The 27,074-nt window shown below is 54.6% G+C and overlaps 1 protein-coding gene across 2 annotated transcripts; it reads right to left on the bottom strand.

Moving 5' to 3' along the window:
* LOC102573023 (chemokine-like protein TAFA-5) lies at window positions 1-27,074 on the bottom strand. 2 transcript variants are annotated; one of them, XR_009456457.1, is made up of 4 exons: window positions 26,992-27,074; window positions 8,715-8,867; window positions 6,936-7,063; window positions 1-2,327 (listed from the first exon to the last, which is right to left on the bottom strand). XR_009456457.1 is itself a non-coding variant. In XM_006266215.4 (4 exons), exons 1-4 carry the CDS (start codon window positions 16,421-16,423, stop codon window positions 2,319-2,321), a joined length of 387 nt encoding a protein of 128 aa, XP_006266277.1. In that variant the 5' UTR covers window positions 16,424-16,512; the 3' UTR covers window positions 1-2,318. The 2 variants fall into 2 exon arrangements, 1 of the variants encoding a protein (XP_006266277.1); XM_006266215.4 differs by lacking the exon at window positions 26,992-27,074 and adding an exon at window positions 16,327-16,512.

Here is a 27,074-nt window from a genome sequence, read left to right as displayed (position 1 = left end):
TTTTGATTAATAAAGTTAGAATTTTATTTCCTGACGATGTCGACATTACAAGTTTTTGGAAATTTCTTACAGTGGAAAAGGCCCTTGGACCCAGGAGTCCGACTCACGATGAGATGGGAGGGGGCGGGAGGCGAGAGGGAGCCCTGGTAATATTTACAAGGTGATGGAGGGGCTGGTCCCCTCAGCAGCAGCTGGCTCTATGGGGTGTGCACGGTGTCTTGCTGGGTCACCCTGTGCACTGCCGCCAAAGCCAGAGCCTGGCACCCTATAGGGAAATCCCCACGCAGCTGCCTGTCTGCTCTGGGAATGGGGCACAGAGACAAGCACACTGCTTTGGAAACAGGGTGCTGTGGCTCAGGGATCAGGCTGGATCTTATCAGTGGGACTCTTCTTCAGCATCACAGAGTCATGGGGACCCCTGATTCCACATAAGCCTCTTCTTGTCCCTCCGCCTGCCTCTGCTCTCTGTCCAGCTGTCCCCTTGGTCTGCCAGTGACGTATGCTAATGCTTCCCTTTTCCCACCTCTTCTTCAAGGCCTGGTGGCATGGGCATCCAGATGCAAACCACAGATCTCCATGCGGCAGTGACCCTGAGGACACACATGCCCCATGGTACAAGTTTCCCACAGCTCGGTGAGGTTCTCACCAGGGATTTGGCTCAGCCCTGCCTCTGAGCTCTGTGGGGCAAGGGCCTTCACTTCTCCAGCATCAAGCACGATGTTACCTGTAGGGCTGTATAGAGAAGTCAGGATGGACAGTGAGAAAGGGCTTGATCCTGAGGGGTCCTATGCAGCTTCGATGCCTGCTAGCTTCAGGGTGGGTTGTGGACATTCAGCACCTCCTGCCTAGAGGAACCTGGGGTTTGGAAGGTGTTTGCTAACAGGTTACAGCCCAGCATAGATAAAACAGCATGCCTTTCATATAAGATAGGGTGTTTCTGTGCTGGGGATTGAACATTTCTGGTGTTACCTGCATTAAAAGCACACTGCATTATCTATGCTAGGCTAACATGCTGGCCAATGCCTTCCAAAGCTTGCTCTAGACAAAGCCCCCAAAGTCAGGCCTAACGTGTTTCTGCAGAGCCCCACCTGGTTGCCCAAACCTTCCTCTAACGCTGAGGTCCCATCCATGTTGGGAGTCAAACAAGCCCTTCCGAACCCAGCCACCAGCTCGCATCCCACTCTACTGTCAGACACTGTGTCCCCATGGTACCTCCACCTCCAGCCGAACACCTCACCCATGTGTCCTCCACACAGGGAAGCCCGCCTGCTTCCACCATACTTCCTCCCTTCTACTCTCACTCTTTCCTAGTGAACATGTTTTTTTGCAGGGACATTGGTGGAAGCCACCAAGGGCAGCAAACTCTTGACACAGACCCCCTTCAACTCCCACAGCTGCAGGCACAAACACAAGGCAGCATGACAGGTCAAAACAAATTAACGTGGCTCGGCTTCCAGCTTCCGCTGCCTGCCCACTGATAGACTGCCTGGGAATGGATGGCAGGCCGAGGATTTATTTCTAGTGACGACTCAGGCGCTTGTTCGGGGCCGTGGAATACACCTGGGGAAACGGGGAGCCGCCGATGGACAAACTGCAAATGGAAACAGATCGGCTCATCTTCCGTATATCATCACTCTCTCCGCTCAGCGCAGCGGCCCCCGGGGATGCCGTGCTGAGAAGTGGAGGGCAGTCGGTTTGCCCCACTCCACAGGACTCTTGCTCTGTACAAACTGCTGTGAATAGGCTGGGAAGCCATGGATGAGGGGACCTCAGCGGCTCTTAAGAGGAACTCCCTCTGAGATGGCTCACGCTCTGCACTCCAGAGACTGGGGGAAACGAGACGGTTTTCTTCAAGGTGCATCTCTCCGACTCTCAGCCCCCGCTGTGATTAAACATCTGTCCAAGCTGGTTTCCTCCATGTCTTGGGGAGCCAGGCAATTCCCAGCCACTGCAAAGATATCCACCAGACCTCTGACCCTGGGGATACCAAGAGGTTGCTCCCTCCATTCACAAAAAAAGATCTGCAGAAAGTTGCATTTCAGTTAAAAACCCTCCGGAGCGCCTGGAATAAAACCAAATCCGGCCCATTTGTTTGAGCTGTTTGCACGGTCCTGGCAGCAATGAAGTGAGGCCCCTGCCCAGGTGGCTCCAGGTCCAGGGTGCAGTCCACAGAGCCAAGACAAAGCCCCACTGCGAGGAGATCGACCCATGTGAATACCAGACAGTCAGGGCTCCCCTGGCCCCAGGAAGGTGGCATGGGGACTGCCTCGGCAGCCAAGAGTGGAGGCACAGCTCTTGCATCTGGTGACTTGCTGCTGTCAGGAGACCTGGGGGAACAAAGCACAGAAACCTATAAATCCCAGGCCAGTCAGCTGCCTCCTGGCTTCCCAGCCCAGCCCCTCTACCCCAGCAGGGGCTTTCTTACTGGTGAGGCTGAATGCAGCCCAGTGCCATGGCGCAGGTCCCACCTGCCTGTATGAGGGCAGGGACCAAAACCCACAATGTATGTGATTAAGGGGTGAAAAAAATAAGAACTGAGAAAGAGGGGTGAGAAGGAGACCACAGGGGGCAAACTCAGGCACTGCCCACTGGGAGCCTGGCTGCCTGCAGAGTAGAGGTGCAGCAGGGACTCTCCCCTGCCATGCAAGGCGATGGCAAGCATTGGTAGATGCTGGGGGTAGACGTGGCTCAGAAATGAGGCTGGCCTCAGCCTTTAGGGCATGTCAAGGAAGACAGCGGGTGGAGGGAGAGGTGCCCACACACATACACTGACTCTGTGTCTAATCAGCTTGGAGTTATCCTGTTAAGCTCCTTCTACATGCAGCATGCTGGCAGACAGCGTCTTCTATCACCCTAAGCCCATTTGTTCCGGCTTCTCCTCTCTGAGCAAAGCTCCCCTCTAGGCCGGGGAAGGGGATCACACAGGCTGTGAGCTCTCTCCCGGGACCCCATGCCCCAGCAGAGATGCTGTTTGTGGGGGGGACCCACAGAAAGGCCCCATAGGAAACAATCACCTTTCTACCAGCTCTCTGGGGCCCTCCTCTAGATGCTGACATAATTCGGACCCTTTGGTGGGATGCTTCCAAGAGCCACAGAAAATCCCCCATTCTCTGTTCATTTGAAGGGGCCTTAGTGCAATTCCTACAGAGCCCTGCTTCATTTCCAAACAACCCCACTGGGTTCATCCTCATTAACCTTTCCAGGAGAAGGCCAGACACTCCTGGCCCCTCTGTGTAGGCCCTAGACAGCCCTGCCAGGACCGCTCAAGTCTGAGCTGCTGTTCTAGTGCCCGGCCTCCTTGGACTGAGAGCAATGAACCCATTTCACTTGAGAACGATGAGGCAGTTGTACCTCTGGGTACCTGGGGCCAGGCTGGGGCAGAAGCTTGCTTGCCAATAAGACATCGGTCCTTGATGAACTGGGCCAGCCAATGCACCACACACTTCCCATGCCTGAGCAAGAAACAAACCATGAAGCCAGTGGATTTCAAGCTCTCCATGCTAGGAAACCTTTCTCTGTACTGGGACCCATCTAGGACTTCCTTCAGGCTAGCTCTGATGGGTGCCAGTTTGGGCAAGCTTGGCAGACACTTGGGAATCCCTTGACTTTTCATCATGCTGGATAGGCTGAGCACCCCTTCCTGAAGCTGTGCGATTCCAGCGTGCCTGCTTTCCTCCTGGCACCTTCTTCCCCAGTCTCTGTTCCTGGGGACCCAGTCAGGCTTGCTGAAAGATTCAGGGGCTCACAGATCCCAGCAAAGAAGACGCCCCCCACACACCGCTGGGAGGAGAGCAATGGAGAAGCAGGCTGTGCTGCTCCTTTAAGACTCCAGGAGCGAGCTGGCACGTCTTTGTGTAGCCAAATGGATCAGAGTAAACAGTGGGGAGGTCCCTCCCTGATGAAGCACGAGTAGGATTCTGCGTCGCCCCTGATTGTACATAAATGATTCAGCGGCAGGAATGTGCGTATTCTACATTGGCGACCCGGCGACATGAATACTTAATGCAAAGCAGGGCCGTGCAGATCGGGCAGGATTCGGCAAATCGGAGCGGGTGTTTGATAAATACAAATGCACCTCTCCTCTCCCCTGGTCCTTGCTCCCTGCAGCCCGGGGCGTATTCATCTTCCCTAACAGCCTGGAAGTGGCTTGCTCTCGGCTGCAGTGCTCAGCAGCAGTGGGGAGCGCCTTCCCCACAGCAAGGGCAGCATTTGCTTATGCTGTGCACCAGGTTTTCAGACAAGACATGTACAGAGGTGGGATCAGACCAGGAGCCGGAGCGCTGGGAAGCTGGGAATACAGGTTGCTAGAGCTCTTGTCTCTTAGAGCCCTGGGCCCTAGTCCTGTGGACAGAGCCTGGCATTGCAGATAGAAGGTCATCTCTATCCTGACCACTCCAGAGAGCTCCACTGGGTGCAGCCTTGATACTGCCACTAAAATAGTACCTTCCTGCATCCCTAGACGTGGAACTCCCTGCCACAGGACATTGCCGAGGCCAGGAGAACGACAGAGATGGATGGAGTGGTTATCCAGAGTCATTCGAAAGGGCTGTGGAGCCTCATGCTTCAGGGGTATCACAGCTCTGTTAGGGATCAAGAAGAGGGTGCAGTGGAGACAGATTATCCCACACCTGCCTAGTGCTGGGGGTCTGACTCCTTCCTCTGCTATAGCTGGTGTCAACCCCTGTTGGAGACAGGACTCTGGATGGCTGGTCTCCTGCACTGATCACTTCTGGGAGCTCCACTGGCGAGGTACTTCCCCATGCCCCCACCTCCGGTAGCCTGCGCCATGCGTGTACTTTGCTCTGAAGCAGCTGGAGACGCATGTTTCTGCACGGGCTTCCTCCAGTTATAATTGCTCCCCATGCAGCAGGGCACGGGTCCCCCAGGGCCTCAAGAGACAAACTCCACGATGCTGACATGGCTAGCGGCCAGGACAGCAGCACTCACGTTGCCGCCTTCCTGAGAGACAAATAGCTCTGGCCTGACAGTGCCTGTCTCCCCTGTGCTGCGGGGAGCGTAATTCACTCTCTTCCAAGTCTTAATGTCTCTGACATTAATAAAATATCCCGATGCACTTCCGAGGCTCCTGCCAGCAGCATCCAGCTCCCCGTTCATTGTTATGCACTTGCTGAGCTGACTGCAGCACAGACTACCAGGCCGCGCACAGAGGGAAGCCAGGCAGCTGCTTCTGGATGGGAAGGCTCATTTGGGCAATGCTGCTGCAGGAGCCGTTCCACCTCAGCAGCCTTGGAATACAAGATGAATGGATGCCGGCTCCTCCTCCCCCTCCCCATGTCACAGCCCCCGGGCTCCAACCGCTCTGCGCTGCCAGCCAAGGAGGAGAGACGAGTCCCTGCTTCAATGCCTGATCCTGGTGCCCCCATTTTGGGGGAAGCATCCAGGGATCCAGCCCAGAGCTGCACAGGTGGCCCCGATTTCTGCAATGGGCCAAATTGGCAGAACGTCTCCAAGCCTTGCATGCTGAAAGGGGGTGAGGTTGTGCCCTTTGGAGGGAGGGAGAAACCAAAGTGCCTACAAGCTCCCCCACAGCCTGATGTGCCCTCTTCCCTACACCACCCCTGCTGGAAGGGGCTGCATTGCACCAGCCGTGAAATAGCACATGCTGGTTTCATAGGCTTAACAAGGCTGCAGGCTCCTGCTGGCTAAGGGCTGAGACCTGTCTGAAGAGGAAGGATTCCCTGAACAGGCAGGAGAGGGCAGGGGCAGGTGCCCTATTTCCCCTGTTGCCCTTCCTCTCTGTGCTGCAGGTACCCAGCTTTTACACCACCCCTGGGAGGGAAGTGATGCCTTTCTGTTTCCAGGAAGGTGGAGGTGAAGTGGAGCTGGTCGAGGGCCATGCCATGACCCTCCCTTCCAAAGGGAGACCCCCCAGTCCTCACCATCCCATGGCACCGAGCCAGCCTGAGGTGAACATCTCCTCATGGGACAGAGCTGCGTCTGGGTGCAGGCCCCGCAGGCACTTCCTTTAGGCTCAGCTACTCTGTCCCAGGCTTTGTTTCAAACCCATCTCTACAGGGAATCACAGCAGGTGCGTTGCAAAGCCTCCGGAGAGCCCAGTCCCCTTGGCTCCAGCAGACGGGGTCCTGCAAGCGAGCAGTACCTCGGTGCCCCGGGCATATCCTATTAGTGAGGTTGATTCCTGTTGACGGCAGGGCCCAGAGCTGCCTCCCGGTGCTCTCAGGGGAAGTGGGAAGGAAGAACCTCGTTCTGGGTCTTTGTGACGGCTGCTCTCCATGCTCACTTTAGCCACAGGTCTGCTTCTCTCCCTGACATTTCTCTCATCACAATCTGTAGATCATGGAGCAATCTGAGTCCCTTGCAGTCCTGATAATGCCTTGTTTCTTGCAGACCTCTTACCACCCTACCCAAATACTCTTGCTCCTGCCAGGTCTACACGCATCACAGCCTCCCCACCTCTATGCCAGGAGAGGGGCACATATGAGGGCTGGCAGCCAGGAGAGGTGGGAGCTCCTGGCTCTGCCACGACATCTGTGACATGCAACAATTCACACCCCCAGCCGTGTGCCTCAGTTTCCCCTCTTATCCAAGGGGGTGATAATAATGGTGCTGATCTGCCTCACTCCCATGCAGGCTCCTCTGTGTTTCTCAGGAGCCCTGATACTACAGTGATTGCTTCAAAGTACCTCATGCTTTTTAAGATGATAAAGTTTGGGGGCCTGACCGCAAACAGTTGGGGGAGGTGATACTGGGAATCCTCAAAATGGCCTGTAACCAAGTGAAGGGGGGTGCGGGGAGGTGCAAAATACCTGGTGAGGGTGGCAGCTCACCCTAGGAAGACACTGCCCATCACGCTTGCTTCCTTCCCCCTGTCCAACCATCCTGGACACCTCCTGAGAGACAGCAACTGCTGGCTGCCCCTTCTGTCCCTGCCCAGCCAGAGGAGAGGTACTCACGGTGACGGTCTTTATTCGGCCCAGTCGTCTTGTGCAGCTCCATCCTGAGTGATTGATTAACAAAGTGCACTGCTCTCCTTCGTCGCAGGGCTCCATCCCGCACCACTGTTTACTGGCAATGAGCTGAGCTGCCAGGCAGGGCAGGGGAGGGAGCAGAGCAGGAGGGAGCGAGAGAGATGGTAGGATAGGGAAAGATGGATGGAAGGGCGATAGGTGTATGCGGGGATGGAAGGAAGGATGTGGGGAGGAAGAGATGGAAGCAAAAAAAAGCCCAAGATAACACAGCAGGAACGATTAAGAAACGCCAAGCCAAAGACAGCATGCGAGAAGGGGAGAGATACACAAAGGAGGAGAACAAAAGAGAAAACAAGTGCCAAATGAAAAGCAGGAAGGGGATGGAGCACGAGAACAGGAGACACAATCGAGACCATTAGGGAGAGTTTTGCGCAGTCGCTACCATTTTAACACCTACTAACATGAGCTAGCGGCTGCCTGAAGGCCAGGGGCTCTCACCCCCCTCCCACCCTCTCCACACACACCAACACGTGCCCACTGGTGAGGGACATGTTTGCCACACGCAGCATCACGAGACAACATGTCCCGCCCACGCCAGGGGCTGCACGTTGCTTCTGCAAGTCACAGCACGTAGCAACATGGTATAACACATGCCCACACAGCAGGGGCTCTGCATGGCTTCCCACAAGCACCAGGTGCTCGGGGGGCTCCTGGTTTGCTTTCAGAGAAGAGCTGGCCTCCTCCCTCCCTGCCGCCCAGCTGTCTTGGACAGGAGGGGAGCCCCCTTGTAGAGTCAGGCTGCACCAGGAGCTTGTGGCAGCTCTTCCAACACCTGCCATCAGGGGCAGCTTCATGAATTCTGGTCCCGGTGAGACCCTGAGTTTTTGTGGTGCCCAGCAGCACCCAGGTCCTCACTCTGGATGGGTTTGCCGAACAACTCGGTGCCCCACGCAGACGCCTGGAGAGTCTGGCCTTGGAGGACCTAGTGCACTATAATCCCTGTGGCGACAGGCAGGTTACAGCTGCATACTTAGGAGCAGAACGTGGCCTGTAATAGTCAAGTCGCCACGAGGCAGCCACACTGCTTCAGGGCCACACACCTCATCCAGCCACAGTGTGGCTTCTCCCCAGGAGAAGAGGGTTTTTGAGGGCTTGGGGGGGAGGGGATGAACCTGGAGCATGTCTTGCTCCTACACCTCATTCCTCCTCCCTCAGTGGACCTGGAGACAGGTTGGGGAGAGGCAGCAATACTCTCCTTGTGCCCATGCCCCACACTGCTCTGCCAATAGCCCCGAATGCTGGGCTTTGCCTGACCAAGTGTCTTTTAACAGGGTAACGATGAGCCAGCCAGGTTGGATGGGTCACTGCTACCCTCTGCTGGACAGAAGTAGAACTACTTGCCTGTGTGTCATGAGCCCTGTACTGCTAGCAGCTCTTGGGATTCTCCTTTCACCCTCATGGGAGAGGCCTGTAATCTTGAAGCATCTGAGCTCTGTGGCGGCTTCATCTGTAAAGTAGCTCTGCCACGACATCTGTGACAACCCTGGCTGTCAGTGAGAACCCAGAAGCCCCAGCTGGCCCTGCCTATGTGTTAGCGTATATCTGCTGGGAGCCTTTCAAGCCAATGGTGGCAAAGCTCTCATTGACTACGGTGAATGAAGGTCACCCTTGGTCTTGGGGTTTTGCTGCTATCAGGTGACCCTGGCTCCCAGCTTTCTGGAGCAGTCAGTGCAGGGAGTCTGGGAAGGCCTGGTGCTCTCTTACCATCCACACAGGCTGGTTTTGCCCTGGTCGTGCCAGCCACTTGGCCCCTCCTGCACGCGCACCGCGCTGTCTGCCTGGCAATCATCCTCCTGGGGTGGCTGAGGTCCCTGTCCAGCGCTGTGATCTCACACATGCCCACCTCCAGCTCCTTCCCTGCAGAGAGACACAGGCCATTGGCAGACAGATCAGTGTATTCTGGTGCAGATGGGTACTGAGACCAGGATGCTGGAAATCAGGATTCCTGGGTTCTCTGGCCAGCTCTACTACTGACGTGGCTGTAAGTCCCTGGGTAACTTGCCTACGATAAAGACGCCACTTGCTTGGGTGCTTCAGTTTCTTGTCTCAGCCAGAGACCTCTAGAGCCTGATGTCCCGTAGGTCTCACACCCTGCATCCCCCACTGGCTGCAGCTCATTAAAAGAAATCTAAACTCCTCCTAGGTCCAGACCTGCAGTCCATATTCAGGCACTGCTCCTGCTTAGTCCCCCACCGACTAATTCCCCGGTCCTCTCTGTGCCAAATGCTTCACTTCAGTCCCCTCTTGTGTCTTGGAGTGGCTGACACCGTAGCATGACTTCTGTACCATGCAGGTCCTGCTCAACAGCTCTCCTGTGGTCCATTTGTGCAACTGCCCAGGGGCAGCCCGAGAACATGGGACGGCCAAGCCAGCACATCCCAACATGTGCTAATCCCATATCCTAAGCTGCTGCAGCTAACGGGTAGAAGACAAGCAATGCAGAGTCGAGCAGGGCAAGGCCGGCCTGTCTGCTCTGAGGAGGCTGCTGTAGCCAGAGCCAGCCTTAGCTCCGTGCTGCCATCTGTAAAGCAGGCAGGAGCAAAGCCCCCACCCAAGAGGGGTGTTGGAGAAGAGACACAGGCTTCCTGGTTGCGTTCAGAGAGCCTGGAGCTGGCTTCTCCTCGTCACCCACGCAGGACCGTGCTTTTAAAGACTCAGATTGAGCCAGGTCAAGGCAATACAGCGCAAGCACATGGTGCTTGGGAAGCCAGTGGAAAACTGCATTAGGCTGCCTCAGCTGAACCCCTCGGCTCTTACCCGGCCCCTTACAGCCATGCTCTAGGCTCTTGTGGCCTGTTCTGGGGGCTGGGAAGAATAGGAGACACTAACATTTCCTCTCCCCAGGGCTTTGTTTCCCCTCTCCCCTCTGCTTTGACTTGGTGTAGCCCTAGCCCTTCAACCGAGTCTTCCTCGTCTGAACAGGTGCAAGACAGAAGAGAAGCAGGTCCCTAGAAACCACAAACCTGGGGCCAGATTCTCATCCCATAGAGGGCTTGATCCAAAAACCCACCAAGCAACGCTCTCAGAGCCCACATATCTAGTGTACATAGATCGGGCTTGCTTCTTCCCCGTTCTCATTTATGCTGACGGAGCTCTGCAGATGGCAGTGGAATTACCACACTTATGAGAGGAGGGGGTCAGAGAGAGATGCTTTGAGAGATGCACACAGCGGCCTCTTGTATCCAGTAGAGTTCACGTGGTTCATTCAGCTTTCACAAGCTAAGGTGTTGTTACTGAAACAGGGGTAGGAAGCCTGTTCCCTTTAAAACCACAGGCAGGTTATGAACACGGGAATGTGGCAGGAGTTTTTAAACAAGACGGGGGATTCCTCCAATAACCAACAGCCCCTTGCAAACATGGTCTGCAATCGTTGCCCCTCTATCGTTCGGAAATCTGCGTCTTCAAGCCAGCTCGAACGTCAGCCATCTGCTCATTCCCCCTGCTAGCGGCTCCTTCCTCTCTTATTTATCAATAAACACTGCAAATACGATGAAAACACAAGATCGTTGGGACTCGTACGGGAGCCTTTGGCAGTCTCTCCCTATTTATGGGGAAGTAACACAAATTCAATCTATGGCTCCGTCTCCTAGAGTAAGCTGTTTGTTATCGGAGTAAGGAGACATGAGCCTATTTGAGTGGTTTTGGCTAGCTCTGGCTTGCCTGAGAACGTGCTGCTTTATACCATTTGGCTTGGGTGGTGATTAATTACTGCCCAAGCCTGGAGATTGTTGGGTTTTGTGGTTGACGGTTTCAACCCTGGAACACTGAGTGGGAAGAGGAAGGCCGGCGCAGTGGTTAGGGCTCTGGCCAGGACTCAAGCAGCTACATTTCGATTCCCTATTCCTACAAAGGCTCCTTGGGAAAGTCAGAAAGTTTCTCTGCACATCTGTGAAATGGGAATAATAGCCACAGTGTTTGAAGGCTCTGTATGACACTAGGTTGTGAAGTGCTCTGCCATCCTGGGGACGTGAGACACATAAGTACCTGAGAGCTGGAAATGGGCTTAAATTGGAAGCCTGTGTTCTCTGAGTGCTGTTGGGGTGTGTGTAAAAAGCAGGAGCTAAGCTTGAATCCTAAGGTGGTGATTATGGGCTTTCGACCTGGGCCAATCCAGCCAATGCCAGCAAAGCATAAGACATCAAGCAGCTGGGGCTGAACTCCAGACCCCTCAAAGCCAGACTTGGTAGCTCAGACTCAGTGGGAAGCCATTAAATAAAGAACAAAGAAAACACTTTGCTCTAAGTAGGTTTAACTTTCCGGTAATAAACCTGAGCTATCTGGGCCTGACCCAGCCAAGCCCTGAGCATCTCCCACCCCTGCTGAAGTGAGCAGGAGTCAGGTGCTCAGCCCGTTAAAGGATGGGGCTCTTGACTTGCAGGACAGGGAAGACAAAGCACTTCTGAGCTTTCAGAACTTTTCTGATCCTTAAATCTTTCATACTTATTTGGTCCTGCATTGCCGCTGCATCAAGTCTTTACAGGTATTTATCCTCAGTATTTTTTGGTATTGATCTGGGACCATAACCACCGCCTCTTCAGCCACAGCTCTGACACGCAGCCTCGTGGGGGAACCAGGAATTGGGGGCTGGGGTGCTTTGTTGGTCTGGTGTCCCTGCAGTCCTGAAACCTGCCTGGGCCTGGTCTTGCTCATTGTCTGTACCATGCAATACAGGGCACTGTCAGGATGCCTGAGCAGGCACGGACCCAGTCAGCTGGGCACCAGAAGCAGCCTTGCCACAGCAGTGTGGGCTCCCCCTAGTTTGTCTTGGTGTCTCAGCAGAGAAAATAGGCTCTGCTGGCCTGTGTCCTGCACCTACCTGAGCTGGTTCCTTGACAGCTACATAGAGTGCCTCCATTCTGCACCAGCTGTGTATGCAGATGTGCTCAGAGGGGCATGAAGCAGGTGTGAGGCCACTGGGGATAGTGAGGAGGTACTGGGGTAAGAGAGGGAGGCTTTACTGATCTCCTCAAGCTGCGCTCAGGCCCTTCCTGGAAGAGGCAGCCCCTATCCAAAAGGCCTTGCAAATCTAGCAGCACTTAGTCAGAGGGTCTCATCAGGAGGGGGTTGAAACCAGCTGTACAGGCATTAGTAGGAACAACCTGCCCTGCCCTTATGGCTGACCAGCACAGGGATCTCAGGTAGGAAACACTGGGGAGCCAGTGTCATGTCTGGGTAACCAGACAGAAAGTGCTTTGCAAACACGGTCCGACTCCAGCCGCTCTCATCAGCAAAACTAGCCTAGAACTGAGTTACCTGGGGCCCTGTTCAAGCCCTGTTTACTCCCAGTTTCTCTAGTTTTGTCCCCTCCACCGCCCGTTTCTCAAGCACAGAGGAAGCCAAGTTGGCTCCAGCTTGCAACCCATGCCACGGCCGCCTCCCGTTCCACACGTGACTGAGGTCACTGCTGCTGCTGTGGGCTGGATGGAGCCCCAGCCTTCTGTCAAGGCCTGGGAGCCGTGTGTGAGCAGCAACCAGAGCTGGGAAAGGCCTGGGAAGGAGTCTTGGCCCCGTCAGAGCCTAGGGCAAACTGGAAGGGAGTCCAGTGGGCTCAGACATCCACCCCGGCCACTGAAGGAGGAAAAGTCTCTGCTCCTCCAAGGGGAAGGCAAGGTGCAGGGCAGTGCAGGGCTCTGGCTGCATGTCAAAGACAGCCTTGTTAATGCTCCCCAAATGCCTCCTGCCTGTATGTAGGTGCCATCAAACCCCTGCCCCTACCGCCAATATCTGAACATGCTGTAATCACTCACATTACCCTGTCATTAATTAGGTGTTTGACACTCCATGTGTTCCTAGGTTTAAAACACACATTGCTTGCACATCCCTCGCTCTGTTGGCCCGTGTTTCTATCTCCCTTCTCAATCAGCCCATTGCAATCCGCAGTGAGTAACATGGAAGAGGCGGGAGCTTTCTCCTCCTCCTCTATCCTCGGTTGACATGAGTGAGAAATTTTTTAGATCAGGCTTTGTTAGACAGGGAAAAGTGCCACGTGGGGGTGGGGAGAGATGGGGGGGGGAGACAGGAAAATGCAATGTACTGATTTACACCAAGAAGGTGTCCCCAGGGTGTTCCAAAGTGACAGCCCCGGGACCCATAGGACTCATCATCAGTGCTCCCTTACTCTCTCATTGCTGGCAAACTTATAAAACATTCATAGAATCATAAAAATTAGGGCTGGAAGGGACCTCAGGAGGTCATCCAGTCCAACCCGCTGCTCAAGGCAGGATTGTCGCTATCTAAGCCATCTCAGACAAGTGTTTGGCTCACCAATTCTTAAAACTGCACAAACAACCCTCTGCCTCCACCAGACACAATGCCCCAAAACACCAAGAACACCCAAACCTGCCACAGCTAAAGCAGGGGGACAACGGCACAGTCAATACCCAGCCACTGCAAGGGCAGGAAGCAGTTCGTTAAAAGATGCTCAAGAGATACAAGGAACTTTTGGACCATGCCCCCACTACCAAGGAAGGCAACCCCCCTGCCCCCAAGCACACACACAGGCCAGGTCGATCTGACCATGGGAGAAAAGTCTTCTTGGTCCCAAACGTCCAGTTAGTCTGACCCTGAGCAGAGGGGCAAAACCCTCCAGCCAGGAACCTTTGGGATTTTCAGTCATGCCAAAAATTAGCCCCCGTACCCTCCCCAAATGCCACTCTAATCCCCTTCCTCTGCCTGATCCGCTGCTCTGCTTTCTGCTCCCTCCCAGATCTGCCAGTCCCCTCCCCAGACAGCTGCGTGCCACGCACAGATGCTGCCCATGCCACTTGTTGCACACATGCTGCAGGTTGGCTACCCCTGGTTTAGGAAATGTTGCAATGAATGGTTTCAACCTTTAAAAATGATCAAATCAAAGAGAGGTAGGGACCTCTAGAGGTCATTTAATTCAACCCCCTACCTGAGGCAGGATGCCCCCTCTTCTCTTCAGTCAAGACTTCACTGACTCTTACCAACAACCAGGAACAATTTTTGTCCCCTCCTAAAACTTTCATTTTTCTGTGAATTCACTAATTCTGAAGGTCCTTCCTTCTATCTCAGGGGAGCTGGCCAAATGACTGGGAGGTTGCATGAGTTTCATACCAGGAACAGATAGTTTTCCTGTTGGTGGGTAGCTTTGGAAGTACTGCTGTTTGCTGGCTACAGCCAGAGTCCTTGCCCAAAGGTACTGGAACAGCTTGGCCCTCAGTGGTCCTGGCTGTGAGAAAGCCAGTGGGAGTCTTGCCATCGACTTAGCTGGGATCACAGCTTAGTTTGTAAGGCAGCCTGGAAGTCACTGAGTCTCTGTGAGTCTCAGGGATCCGCTCAAAGCATCCGTCCCCCACTCCCCCAGCTCACGTACACAGCGCCAGTAACATCCACGTAAGATTTTTAAATGCCACCTATTGCAAAGTCCTTGGACACCATACAGCTCAGAAAGCCCCTACTTTGGCTACAGACAAAAACCCTTTTAAAAACCTCTGCACCTAACAAGCAGTGCTAGAGAACTGTCCCGAGTGTTTTATCCCATGCTGCTCAGAGCCACTGCAGGATCTCCAGCACGGCAGAGGGGCCGCGCTGGAAACATTAGGGTTTTCATCACTGCCATCAAGTTAGCCAGAGAGATAAAGGGCAAGAGTAGGCCACCGATTTAAAAATCAGAGCCCCCCCATGAAATCCTTGGGACGTTCTGCCAGGGGAAAAGGGCACAATGCTGCCCAAATCATTTGTGTTTTGAAATCAAAATCTTGGAGTCCATCCAAGTATTTATGTTCCCACTCCCCCTCCTCCTCCCGTCACTAAGACACATGCACGCACACACACACTCACCCTCTTACATACCCGCGCACACAAACCCCGTCTCTACCCAGCCACATCACAATCCTTAGCATTTGTTGCACACAACGGTGTGACCGTTGAATCCTCCCTGCTCTTACTCTCGCACGGTCTGGGGTTCACATTCACAGAGGGCCCGAGTAGCGCCGGCACAAATCCAGAGCGACTCTGCTGACTCCCGATTCTCACCAGAAGAAGCGAAAACAGGATTTTGGCCTGGGGATACATCAGGTTTGGGGCAGAGATGAGTGTTTAGGGCTTGCTGGCTTGATTCATAAGCTCATGCTGCCTCAGACTGGGCTCCCCTCCGTGCACTAGCTGGACTGGAGTCAGCTCCAGGCAGTCAGCTGGGGTGTCCCCATCATGGAGTTGCACCTTTCCTCTAGCACCCATGGCTGGCAAGGGGCTCCCGGCTGCTTGACCAGTTTGCCCAGCAGGGGGTGCTGCACAGCAAGGACTCTTGCACCCCAGGGCTCTGCCAGCGGAGACCTCTGCCAGGCCTAGTCTCTCCTGTGCCGGAGGCCAGGCTTGAACTTGTGTCTCCCGCGTGGCTGAGTAATGCTGCATCATTTGAATGATTGCATAAATGTTTAGTTACAGTTGGTAATTGTGGCATTATTTATGGATCCACACGGAGCTGCAGGGCTCCTCTCCCGGCCTCCTTTGCGAACGCAGCCTTTGGGTGGGAGGGAGAACCAGCCTGGGCTCCCACCGTCCCAACGCAGCGTCGCCACGGGCAAGACTGCAGATTTCGGGGGGTGCGCGCGGGGGAAGGGACGATTCTGCAGGGTCCTGCAGCCCCGTTAATCATCTGGCAGATGAGAAGCAAGGAAGTGGAGGGGGGAAATCAAATGATGCGGCGGGCTGGACCGCTCGGCCCCCTGCGCCAAGGTGCCAAGAGACCGACCCCACCTCGCAGGGCCGGGCCCTGGCCGCAGCACCTCGGGGCACCCTCCGCAAGGGGCCCGGGCACCCGCCGGCAGGTCCTGCCGTCCGTCCTTGGGTCACGTGCGACCTCCCCAATCTCAGCCGTGGCAGGACACACGCACAAGTGTGATCGGCGGCGCTGGGAGGGAATTTCATTTCGGGGATAAAGAAGGAGCAGGGCTGCATGAGGCAGGGTCGGGCGCCAAGGAGACGGGAGAGCACGGCTCCAGCTCCCGCAGCCCCTTCCCACGCCTCCTGCGGCCAGCCCCTGGGACACGCCGCGGCGCCCACGAACCCCCGGCCCCTGGCAGGAGCGGGGGGCTTGTCCCGGGCATTTTTAGTGGTCCTGCCCCCCCTTCCCCTTCCCCTTCCCACCGGGGACCACCCGCTCCTCCAACCCCTCGCCAGGATGGCACCCGCGCTTGGCCCGCTACAACAGCCCCCGTGCCTTAGTTTCCCCGCGAGACGGAGGGGCGCGGAGCCAGCGTCCCCGCGAGACGGAGGGAAACTGAGGCACGGGGAGGGGGGGGGCGCCCCCGGGCCGCGCTCGCGCCAGCCGCCGCCGCCGCCGGGCACCTACCTTCCTTGGGCGGCTGCGAGTAGAGGAGCCAGAAGCAGAGCAGGCAGCACAGCGTGGCCCCGCCGCCGGCCGACAGCTCCCTCCAGCCGGCCGGCATCCTGCGCGCTGCGGCGGGGGCAGGGGCCGGGGCCGCGCCGCGCACCGCCCGCCTCTACCGCCCCGCGCCGGGCATGTCCGCGCCGCCGCCGCCGCCGCCGCCGCCTCCTCCGGGGGGGGCCCGGCCCAGCCCCGCCGCCGCCCCCGCCGCCGCCGCCGCCCCGGGCGGGCATGAGCCCCGGCCCCTCCCGCGCCGCTACCTGTCGGCGCTGCCGCGCGGCACCGGGCGGGACTCGAACCCGCCCCGACCGGGGGAGGCCGCCCCCTGGCGGGGCCGGAGCGGCGCGGGGACCGGGGGGGGGGGCAGCTCCCCCCGCCCCTGCCGCCAGCCCGGACCCTGCCCCTCCTGCTGCTGCTGCCCCGGGGCTGCGCCGGCTCCGGCAGGGCCTGTGGGGGCCGGCTTCGCTCCTGGGGGCCCCCGTTATCCGCCCCCGGGCTTCCCTATCGACCCCCCAAACTTCCCTATGACCCCCCTAAACTTCCCTATCGACCCCCAAACTTCCCTATGCCCCCCCCCAATCTTCTCTATGGACCCCTGAGCTTTCTTATCAACCCCGAAGCTTCTCTATGGACCCCTAAACTTCCCTATTGACCCCAGCTTCCCTATGGACCCCAAAGCTTTCCTATCAACCCAGGCTTCCCTATGGACCCCAAAGCTTTCCTATCAACCCAGGCTTCCCTATGGACCCCCATGCTTTCTTATCAACCCCAAAGCTTCCCTATGGACCCCCAAACTTCCCTATTGACCCCAGCTTCCCTATGGACCCCAAAGCCTTCCTATCAACCCAGGCTTCCCTATGGACCCCCATGCTTTCTTATCAACCCCAAAGCTTCCTTATGGACCCCCGGGCTTCCCTATCAACCCCTGAGCTTTTTTATCAACCCCTAAACTTCCTGATCAACCCCCGAGCTTTCCTCTCAACCTTTAAGCTTCCCTATCGGCCCCCGGGCTTCCCTCCTGCCCTGGTTTCCTCTTACTACCCCCAGTCAGTGGCCCTCAGAGCAAGGGGGCAGATGCCTCCTGTGCTGAAAGGGGGCATGACCTGGACCTGGCTAGGGGTTTTCCCCCTGGTTCCTCTCCCACTGATTTGGTGGGCGCTGCCAATGGCACATCCGATAGGCCTGGTTTTGGCCTTGAGGGGCCTGTGGGCACCACAGGGCAGGGGGCAGAGGGAAGGGAACGCAGCCCCAGCCCCTGGGGCTTCTCCCTGTCGTGGGCAGAGCCAGTGCTGCAGGCGGGGGCACCGGCATATCTGCCACCCGGCTCAGGACTTTGGGTCTGTTTGTAAGGCAGGGCAGTGTCTCCCCGTGCCAGGAAAGAAGAGGGCAGAGAAGGGGGAAGGTGCTGGGGTATCCGCCCTTCACCTGGCACCTTGCAAACACTCCCACTTCCAGCCCCTGGAGGCTCCAGCACAACAGACCCCACGTTCCCCATTCAGACACAGAGATGAGAGTCACTTCATTACCCCTGGCAGCTCTGGTTTAAAAACCACCCACCACATCCCCTCCCAGCCCTCTCCTCTGATTTGGGGGAAATCGATACATGTGTTCCACCAGGGCTGGACCTGTGACTGGTTTGTTAACTATGAGGACCCCTGAATGAACAGCACTCAGGCAGGTAATTTACCATCAGATCTGCGAGGATAAAGGGAAACCAATATAAATAGTCAGTAATAAAACTGTTTACTGACACCAGGCGTTCTTTAAATTAGATTTGTATGCAGGGGAGCAAGCCTCAGATAAGCTCTCCAGCTTACCATTATTGACTCTTGTCCAGTATAGCCAGCACTGTTATTAGAGCCACAAAGCAAGGAGACTCTATCTTCATAAAGCACCTGATAATATTAATAGGGAAGGGAGCCGTATCGGAGTTGAAAAGGAGCCGGGGCGCGACGCAGCCTTATTAGTTCTGCTTAAAGAGCAGTCGTTAGTGCTGTCAGCAGAGAGATGCTTTCCAAGGGCCTGCAAGGCCTGGCCAGGACCTGCTGCATTCCCAGAGACGTTTGCACTCTGTATCCTGTGCTGTTGTGGCTGTCTTGTTCCTTCCCTCTGAAATCAGTCAGGACGACTGCCCTCTTTTCCCCAGTGGAGAAAGAGACAGAGCAATTACAGGCCTGGTCTTTCCAGGAGGTAAGAACCTGCAGCTCCCCCGCACGCCCCCTGAACTTGCGGGGGGGATGTGCCCCGGGAGGTGTCTCAGGCTGTGCTCCTTGCCAGCAAGAGCTCTGCTTCTGGTCCCAGTGATCTGCCCAGAGCTGGGAGCAGCAATCGACCCCAGCAGTCTTGTTGCAACTCAGTGGGCGCATTTACAAGTGCACATTTACTGCTCAGTAATTTAGGTTATTGTGCAGTAACCGACAATTACTGCACGGTATGGGCACGTATCTAAACGTGCATGTCTGTATTGCGCAGTAACTATGGCAACTTATGTCAACTTGGACATAAATTTGCTACCTCCATGATGCAGATAGCAAATTTGTGCTCGATTAATTACTGCGCAGTAATGCACGTGTAGATGCCTTACTGCGCTGTAACACTGTGTGTATGGACTGACTTGGGAATAACTTTAGTCCCAGGTCAGTCCACACACGTTACTGCACTGTAACACCTGCACATGTAGATGCCAGCCTAAAAACCGCTTACTGTGCCGTAAATGCACATGTAGGTGCGCCCAGTGATTCTCAAGCAGGGTGTTCATAGATTCATAGTTAGGGCCGGAAGGGACCTCAACAGATCATTAAGTCCAACCTCCTGCCTGGGCAGGGAAGAGTGCTGGGGTGAGATGACCCCAGCCAGATGCCTATCCAGCCTTCTCTTAAAGACCCCTGAGGTGTTGCAGCACCCTGGGGTGCCTGGACACCCTTCTGAGGGTGCCTCACAATGTTAGCACTGTTAGGTGTGCAGACACGATCCGCAAGATAAACCCAGAGGTTTCAAATAGAAATTAATGGGGCTAAAACCTCTCTGCCCTACTATGCTCTTTCTGAGTTCCTTGCAACAGAAGACATGCTCTAGTGTTTTTTTTGTAGTAAAAAAAATGAGTGAAAACAAAGAGCTGGCATTTCTGAGGGTGGCCCCAAGTGGGTAAAGGCTGAGAACAACTGTTTTAGCCACTCAGTTACAGTCCAAGAGGGGATCTAACTCCAGCATCCTGGCTCTCACTTCCCTTCTCCAAACATTAGACATGCCCTGTAAGGAGTGGGGCAGCCTGTGGCCTTCCCGCACCAGGAGGCTCTGCCTACCTCTCTGCCCATCATTATCTGCCTCCCTCCTTCGTCTCCAAATAACCTTTAACTCATTGCCGAAGCAGGTTCAAAGTCTGATTAGCCCGGCGGGTAATGAAAGGCCACCAGGAGGCCTGAATTGACTCGCTCCACCTCTGCCCCACTCAGAGAGGGGTTTGCTGCCTGCCCGGACCAGGTTCCCTGCTCCTCTGTTTGCAGAAGAAATGCAGCTTGGCTCTTGACGTGACGATCCAAAGAGCAGTGTCAAGTGTTTGCCACCAGCCTCTAGGATAAATGAGTCCTGGGAGGACATGAGCTGACAGATGCGGGCAGGACCTGTGCCGGTTGGTGCCTGCACTAGGAATGGCTCACTTAGCCCAGCCCTGTGCTCCTCATTCAGGCAGAACCTGTGCCGGCTTCCGGAAGCTCAGTGGCCATCAGTGAACTAAGGCCAGGGCGCTGCAGTGAGCTTTTGCACAGCCACAGCAAAGAGGAGCTCCCAAATCTTTTTCCCTTTGAAGACCCCTCCCAGCCCCATCATGACAGATGCTGCCTGCCGCTGCCAGCTGCACAGACGCAGGTCGGATGCCCAAAGTGCGTGGAACGGGAGTGGCTCTTTTAGGGGAGCCATGGGGGGAGAAATCAGGGCAGCAAACTCCAATGCAAACTCAACAAGCGAGCTGCTCTCAGTCGTTCCCTTCGTCTCCTTTCGGGAGCCTTTGATCCTACCAGGGGAAAGACAGGTGGGGCATTGATGGGGAGTCACATCTACTCTAGGCAAGGTTTCCCAAATTGCATGTCCAATCTGAAACATTGCTGGAACTGCAGTGCCACCAAGTTACTGAAAAGACACTTCTTGAGTCATCTCTACACTTAAAAACAGAGCCAGGAGGGCACATTCAGCCTGGCCGTCCCTGTGTTCCTAGGCCTTGTGCTGTTTCCCTGCCAGAGGGATGAACATCAGGGGTTAAATCTGGGTCTAGACATTATTTCCCCATTTGTTGTCTCTGGCTAAGTGCAGGTTGAATCTGCCACCACCTGACAGCGGTTATTTATGGCTGTTGTTCTTGTCTCCCAGGCACAGAGGGGCAGCAGGCGGGAGGCGCAGGGAATGGATGACTCTCTTTGAGGAGTCATTTGGGTTTCTGATGACAGCGCTTTAGCATTCCAGGAGAGTCCTGTGACCCAGAGCCCTGTAAAATATTCCTACCGTGAAGGAAGCAACAACTAGGCAGTGACATGTGAAATGAGGGCTGTAAAAGCCAGGCCTCAGCTGCAGTCCCCTCCTGGAGACACGCTCACCTAACCTTTCCCTCCTTGACCGGGACTGTGTCTCATCCGCTGATGTGCTTTTGAAACATCACCTGCACCAGACATGTGCCAAAGGCACTGGGAGATGGGGATAGCTGTGTCGTACTGATTTATTACCATATTTTGGTAGTTCCTGCCGATCTTCAGGTTCTGGTGCATATTCTGGACATACGTCGAGTGGGAGATGGTTTCCCATAGGATCCGCTTGAAAACACTTTGATCTAAGTGGATGAGGGAAAAAAGCAACATGGGGCGCTAAGGTGGAGAGAGATGCCCAAGGTAAGAGGGACAGTCTGTGGAAGAGCCAGCATTTGAACCTCAAACCCCATCCAGTGCTTTAAGGACAAGACCCTTCTCCTCCCCTTGGGGCTTGGCTCTGCCATTGATCTGGGCCCTTGTCCAGGAAAGACTTAAGCGCTCTCTTATTTTTAAGCTTGTGCGTCATCCTCTTGATTTCAGTAGGACTCGCCTCGTGCTTGATGTTAAGCAGGTGTTGAAGTGCTTTGCTGGATTGGTTTCACAGTGCCTTGGGAAACTTCCTTCCGCAAAGCCCCGGCTCGGATCACTCTCAGGCTGTCGTGGGATTGGAATCTAAATGCAAATTTTTGCAGGTGGCACCTGCTTTTCTTATGAGCTGAAGCAACAAGGTAGCTCAGCTTTCCCTGAGCTTTCCCAGCTTGCGGTTGTTGTAACCTGGATCCCAATTGTGCAGCTGGGGCCCTGTCTCTTGGAGAGCGTTTTTGTGAAACTGCCTAATAGTCAATCTAGAGAAACATCCAAGACCCCCGAGACCGACACTGGGTGCCTCTTGAAAAGGAACCGTGCCATCTCCCGAAGAGAAAGGAGTCTGAGAAACCACCTGCAAATGTATTGCACATTAGTTTGTGTTATATAAATTGGGCAGAGAAAACAAAAGAGCGTGACCTGCTAGTCTGGCAAGTCTTCTGATGCTGGAGTATAATCTACAACAGTTCATTGGGGAAACTCGTTAACCAAATTAGCCTCCTGCGGGTGAGATCTGACCCGCAGAAAGGGCACCAAGAAGGAGCAGCTCTTTTAATTTAATTTTAAATGATTCTGAGACACTCCCGAGCTTTCAGGACCCAAAAGCCCTCCAGCCATCAGGCGCCTTCATTTATTTTAGTTTAAAGCCACACAACTGTGAAAGGAAATGCCACCTTGGAAGAGGCCAGCAGCTCATGTAGACTAGCGCCTGAGCTTGGATATTGAGGGCACGCCACACAGTGGTTAACAGAGCTGTGTTATCTCAGAGGTAGGAGGCTGGATGCCACCTCTCTTTATCACTGTACTTATGGCTTCTGTTATCACAGTACCTGAGTTCCTCGTTACCTTTAATGGACCTGCTCTCACAACACTCCCGGGAGATAGGACAGTGCTATCTGCTTCACTCCGGGGATGGGGAACTGGGGCATAGAAACGTGGGGGGGGGTCTTGCTGGGGGGGGAGGGAAGGGACACCGGGGGGGCTGATGGCAAAGCAGGAAATTAAACCGGGTTTTTGTGAGTCACAGGCTGTTGCTCTAACCATTGGGCCGCCCTTCCTCTAGCAGCCTGTTTGTTTTTTTCTATGTGATGCTGGATAATTTTGGGCCTTGGCCAGTGCCCATTCAAGTGAGCGGAAAGGTTTCCACTGAGCTAAGTGGGAATCAGATGGGGCCATTTGTGCCTGCTAATAAATAGCCTTTGCCTTTCGAACGCTATGTAATTATATGTTTAATTCAACCGCGCGCTTGCAGAATGGGAGCCGATTGCTTGCACGGAGACAGCGCGGTGGGCGCGCTTGGTGTATGATCTGATTCTCTCTCACGTGACAGTCATTTGGTTTATGCAGCCGCTTCTGTAGTACTGTACTAACGAGCTTCACAGCGCCATAGCCAGCAACAGAGACAACACTGGTCTCCTGGGGTGTGTCTGCACTGCAGTCGCCGATGTGACTTCAGGGGAGCGAAGACTCCCTGAGCCAGCTCAAAGCTAGCAGTCTAGCTTGGGAAAACACTCAGGGAGTTAGCTCATGCTGAGCTCCCTGCTGCCACAGGGGCAGGGTTGCTGGTAACCCAAGCTAGCTGACTCAGTGCCAGCTCAGGGAAGTCTACACTACTCAGCCATGTAGGCATAGCTGCGTAAGGGTAAGGCTCAGCCCCTGTCTGCATGAAAAGGTTTTCCTGGTGGCTGGCAGGCAGCTGCAGTTGCCTTAGAGTGCTGTCCCCTTGGACACATGGCCAGCGTGCTGTCCTCACCGTCATAGATTGTACCTGGAAAGCCTGTGCTGCACTGTGGGGGGATACCCCCAAATTCCCCACATCACCACCTAGCATCCCAACTTATGGGCTACTTTTGCAGTGCACTGCACTTTCCTTGTGGGAGTTTGGGGTTCCCTCGTTCCAGCCCATAATCCCTTTTTAAAACTCCCACGGTTCCTCCGTCGCAGCCCGTAACCTGATCATTTGAGGGCCAGGTTTTAATCTCTCCGCTGTTTTGCTGGCAGAAGTATGGACATCCAACAGGTCAGCAGGGCTTCTGAAGGAAGGACACTTGACTCTTCTGTACCTGAGGAACCTCAGGAATTACCGCAGCGGCTGGTCCTGCAGCAGCGAAAATGAAAACGTCGAGGAGAAGCAATGTGAGCCAGACACTGCAAGGTAATTGCTGGATGTAGCAGACGCGGGCTGGCCAGTTGCACGATGCGGAGCCGTGCTTCTGTGCCCAGGAAAAAGGATCAGTTCACACTGGGACAATCAGTAATTGTTGCCCAAGGTTCAGGGGTGGAAAGCCACGTGTGTCTGGAGCTGTGCGCCACGTGCTCCAGAATGGGTAGTGATCCCGCTGCACAAAGGGGCCACCTTGGATGGCTTTAGATGGTGGGTGATCATCAATTTGGGGTTAGAAATTCCTCACTGAGGATGGTCATTTCCCTGCTACTACATGCATCCGGGTTGGGTTTTTTTCAGGTTCCTCAGAGCCATTGGGTGTTGGCTGCCACCCAGGCTGGGGATTTTGACTGGGGTGTGCCAGTGCTCCTGCTGGGACTTAAACCTGGAGTTTCCTTGCTGGAGGGGCTTGCCCCTCTGCTCAAGGTCAGACCAATTGCTGCAGTTAGGGTCAGGAAGGAACTTAACCTCATGCTCGGCTTTGGATGAGCTGCAGGGGTTTTTACCTTCCCCTGCTTTACGTGTGGCACCTCGTGCTGTGTCAGGGTCGACTGGGTAGTTTTGCTAAGAGGTTACACACTGGATTCAATGAAGATGGTTTGGATAGGGGTGATCCTGCCTCAGGCAGTGGATTGGACTAGGTGACCTCTGGAGGGCCCTTCCAGCTCCATGTCTCTATGCTTCTATGACAGGCCTGCAGCACCCTTAAGCACAGGTGTTTTGGATATTTCAGGTACAGTGCCTGGTAGTTGCGAGAGAAGGTTGGGTGAATTTTTAAGAGCAGGTTAGACTCATTCTTGAATAGGATGTTATTTGTCAGGCACGATCCTGCCTTGTGCAGGGAGGCTTGGACTAGATGCGACCTCTTAAGGTCCCCTTCAGCCCTGCATTTCTACACCGCTGTGTCCTGCTGTACAAGACTGATGCCGAGCTGTCTGCAGGGAGTTATAGATCGATCTAGTGCAGTGGATCCTCAGAGTATCATGGGGCAATGCCTGGGGCTCACATCCTGATTCCCCTTCCCCCCACAGTACTCCTGAATGCACGGAGAGAAGGGGGGACCTTTGCCATGGTTAGCAGATCCTTGGGGCCATTTCACTGACATTAATATTGATTGTGAAGTCCCCTGTGGTTCAGTGGTATAGGGTCCTTGTCTGTCACACAGGAGACCTGGATTCAATTCCAGGATGCTTATACAACTACAGCTATGGAGGCACCAAACACCTGGACTCAGTCTGGCTTTTGGATTCGGTCTCCATGGCTTAAAAGGGAGATGGAAGGTCTGGGCAGCCTCCATTTCTCCAAACTCCTGCCTAGGCATATGCATTGAAGGTCTGGGTGACCTCTCACACACACCATGATCTGGAAGGATGATGGTTGCCAAACCAAAGCAATGTTGATTGTGATGTGATGCTCACCGCTTTGTTGGAGAAGCTGTATACAGGGGCACGTTTCCTGGACTGGGTTAATCGCACCGGTGGCATTGTGATGCTGACTGCAATTCTTCCCTGGATCATTGTTCTATATGCTGGACAGCTGCACGGGCAGATTTAACCACCGTCTGAGATGATGGTTGAATGTGCGTGGAGTAGCTCAAAAGGATGCTGGAGGGGCCTCATACCCAGGCTGGACTTCAGGGAGCTAGACCTTCCTGTTGTCATTGCCAGGAGCTTAGTACAAAATATTTGTGAAACATAGGGGGAAAGTGTTCCTGGCAGGGGAGACAAGGAAAGACAGCTGGTTTTGAACAGCCAGATACAAGGGCAATTACAGGAGCTCACTGAAGGGCTGTGTTGGTAAGGGAAGCCATCAGGGCTCAGTGACAGTGGTGTGCATCAGGATGCATCACTGTGGATAAGTGATATTCAGCTGCTCAAAGAATTTTAAGTAAGTCATTAGCCCATTAATGGATCTGGGCAGGAGAGACCAGTTTGGGGGGGGGGGGGGGGGGGGGGAAAGAGGAGAGGGAAAACATGTCCACCTTGCAAGACAAAGCGAATCTATTGTGATTTTTTCACAAAATAAGATTTTTCTGAGCAAGCACAGGCAACAAAAATACTCCTCAAAGCAGGTGAAACTGCTGAAAATTCCCTGTGCTGGCTGGTCCCTCCTCCATGAACCGCAGGTCAGTGTCTGTACATTCATAACTACTTGCTTTTTTGCTGGGTCTGAGGGGAAAAGATACTATGGCATGTTATGCCAGCAGTGTGTGTGGGTGTGTAATCCAGAACCTTAGACCCGTCTGTGAACCACAGTGGCTGTAGGAACATACGTCGTAGGGCAAGGAAAGCCAGGACTCCTTTCCTGCCCCAAACAGTAACACAAGGTTTAGTGGCCCGAGTGAAGAAATACCATTTCTAGCTCACAGCTGTGAGCACAAGAGGCATTTCCACAGCACAGTGGGAACTGAAAGAGGGATCCACACTGTGACCCTGGGGCAGCCGAGTCTTTACTGAACTGGTAAGCTCTTTGGGTAGGGGCCATGGTTGGTACAGTGTTTGTACAGCACCTAGCACAACGGTCTATGCCCAGAAGTTTGGATCTGAGTGCAATGACCAGCTTGCTCTTCCCATTGTGCTAAATGGGAGGGTGGAAGGGTCTTGGCATCCTGCATGGAAGAGGGACTTGGTTGAAAATTCCTTCTTGGTGCCACTTCTGCGCTGGTACCAGTCATGATACATCTTCCCTAGGGATGGCCATGATGTCCCTAGGGCCTGTGACCACACCAACTCTGCCCTATGGCCACCTACTAGTCACCTGGTACTAATCTTGCTGGTTTAAAAAAAATGAATCAGGAGGCTGCCCTTGGGTTGCTCTTCGGTCACTGGCCTGACAGACTCCTATAAACCGTGTGGATTGTTGGACTGGGTCCCACACTCAGGAGGTGCCCTACGATACCTGCCCCAAGCCTTATGGGCCAGACACATGGCTCCAAAACACCTGGTTGGGGTCATCTGACCCTAGTGCTCTTTCCTGCCCAGGACAGGGGGTCAGACTCAATGATCCAATAGGTCCCTCCTGACCCTAAAAACCTATGAAGGCCTCCCCTTTACCAAGGCCTATGCCTTGCAGGTAGCAATTAAACATTGTCCCTTTTTGAGGCCTCCATCTAGCTTGGCCTCCCATCTCCGAGCACTCTCTGGTGCTGGGCTGTCCACACTGTAGTGTGCCCCAATGAGGCCTCTTCCTTCCCAATAGCCTCAGCCCAGTCCACTAGTTAAAGTAACACCACAAGCCCCCGGGCTACAACACAACAATAACATTGGGTTCACACTCTATCCCTTTTAAGAAGGCAAGTTACACTCTCAGTTGAATGGGCCTCCTCCCCACCAGCACTTATGAGCTCCTACAGCCCCTTAATCCTACCAGCAGCAGAAGGAGCAGTCAAGCATCACCAAGTAGCTTCTTCTAGGAGCACGCCTTCCCCCTTAGCTGCTGCCAGAGAACTG

This window comes from Alligator mississippiensis, chromosome 14 (genome assembly GCF_030867095.1).
Source record: "Alligator mississippiensis isolate rAllMis1 chromosome 14, rAllMis1, whole genome shotgun sequence".
In the NCBI taxonomy this organism is placed as follows: domain Eukaryota; kingdom Metazoa; phylum Chordata; order Crocodylia; family Alligatoridae; genus Alligator; species Alligator mississippiensis.
This window is presented reverse-complemented; position numbering and strand designations above follow the sequence as displayed.

Excerpts from the sequence above, each read along its gene's own strand:
- LOC102573023 (XM_006266215.4), bottom strand. The coding sequence starts at position 16,423 with ATGCCGGCCGGCTGGAGGGAGCTGTCGGCCGGCGGCGGGGCCACGCTG. Across the intron at positions 8,868-16,326 it reads CTCGCAGCCGCCCAAGGAAG|GGAAGGAGCTGGAGGTGGGC; the intron begins GTAGGTGCCCGG and ends GTCTCTCTGCAG. Across the intron at positions 7,064-8,714 it reads AAAACCAGCCTGTGTGGATG|CTCAGCTCATTGCCAGTAAA; the intron begins GTAAGAGAGCAC and ends CCTGCCTGGCAG.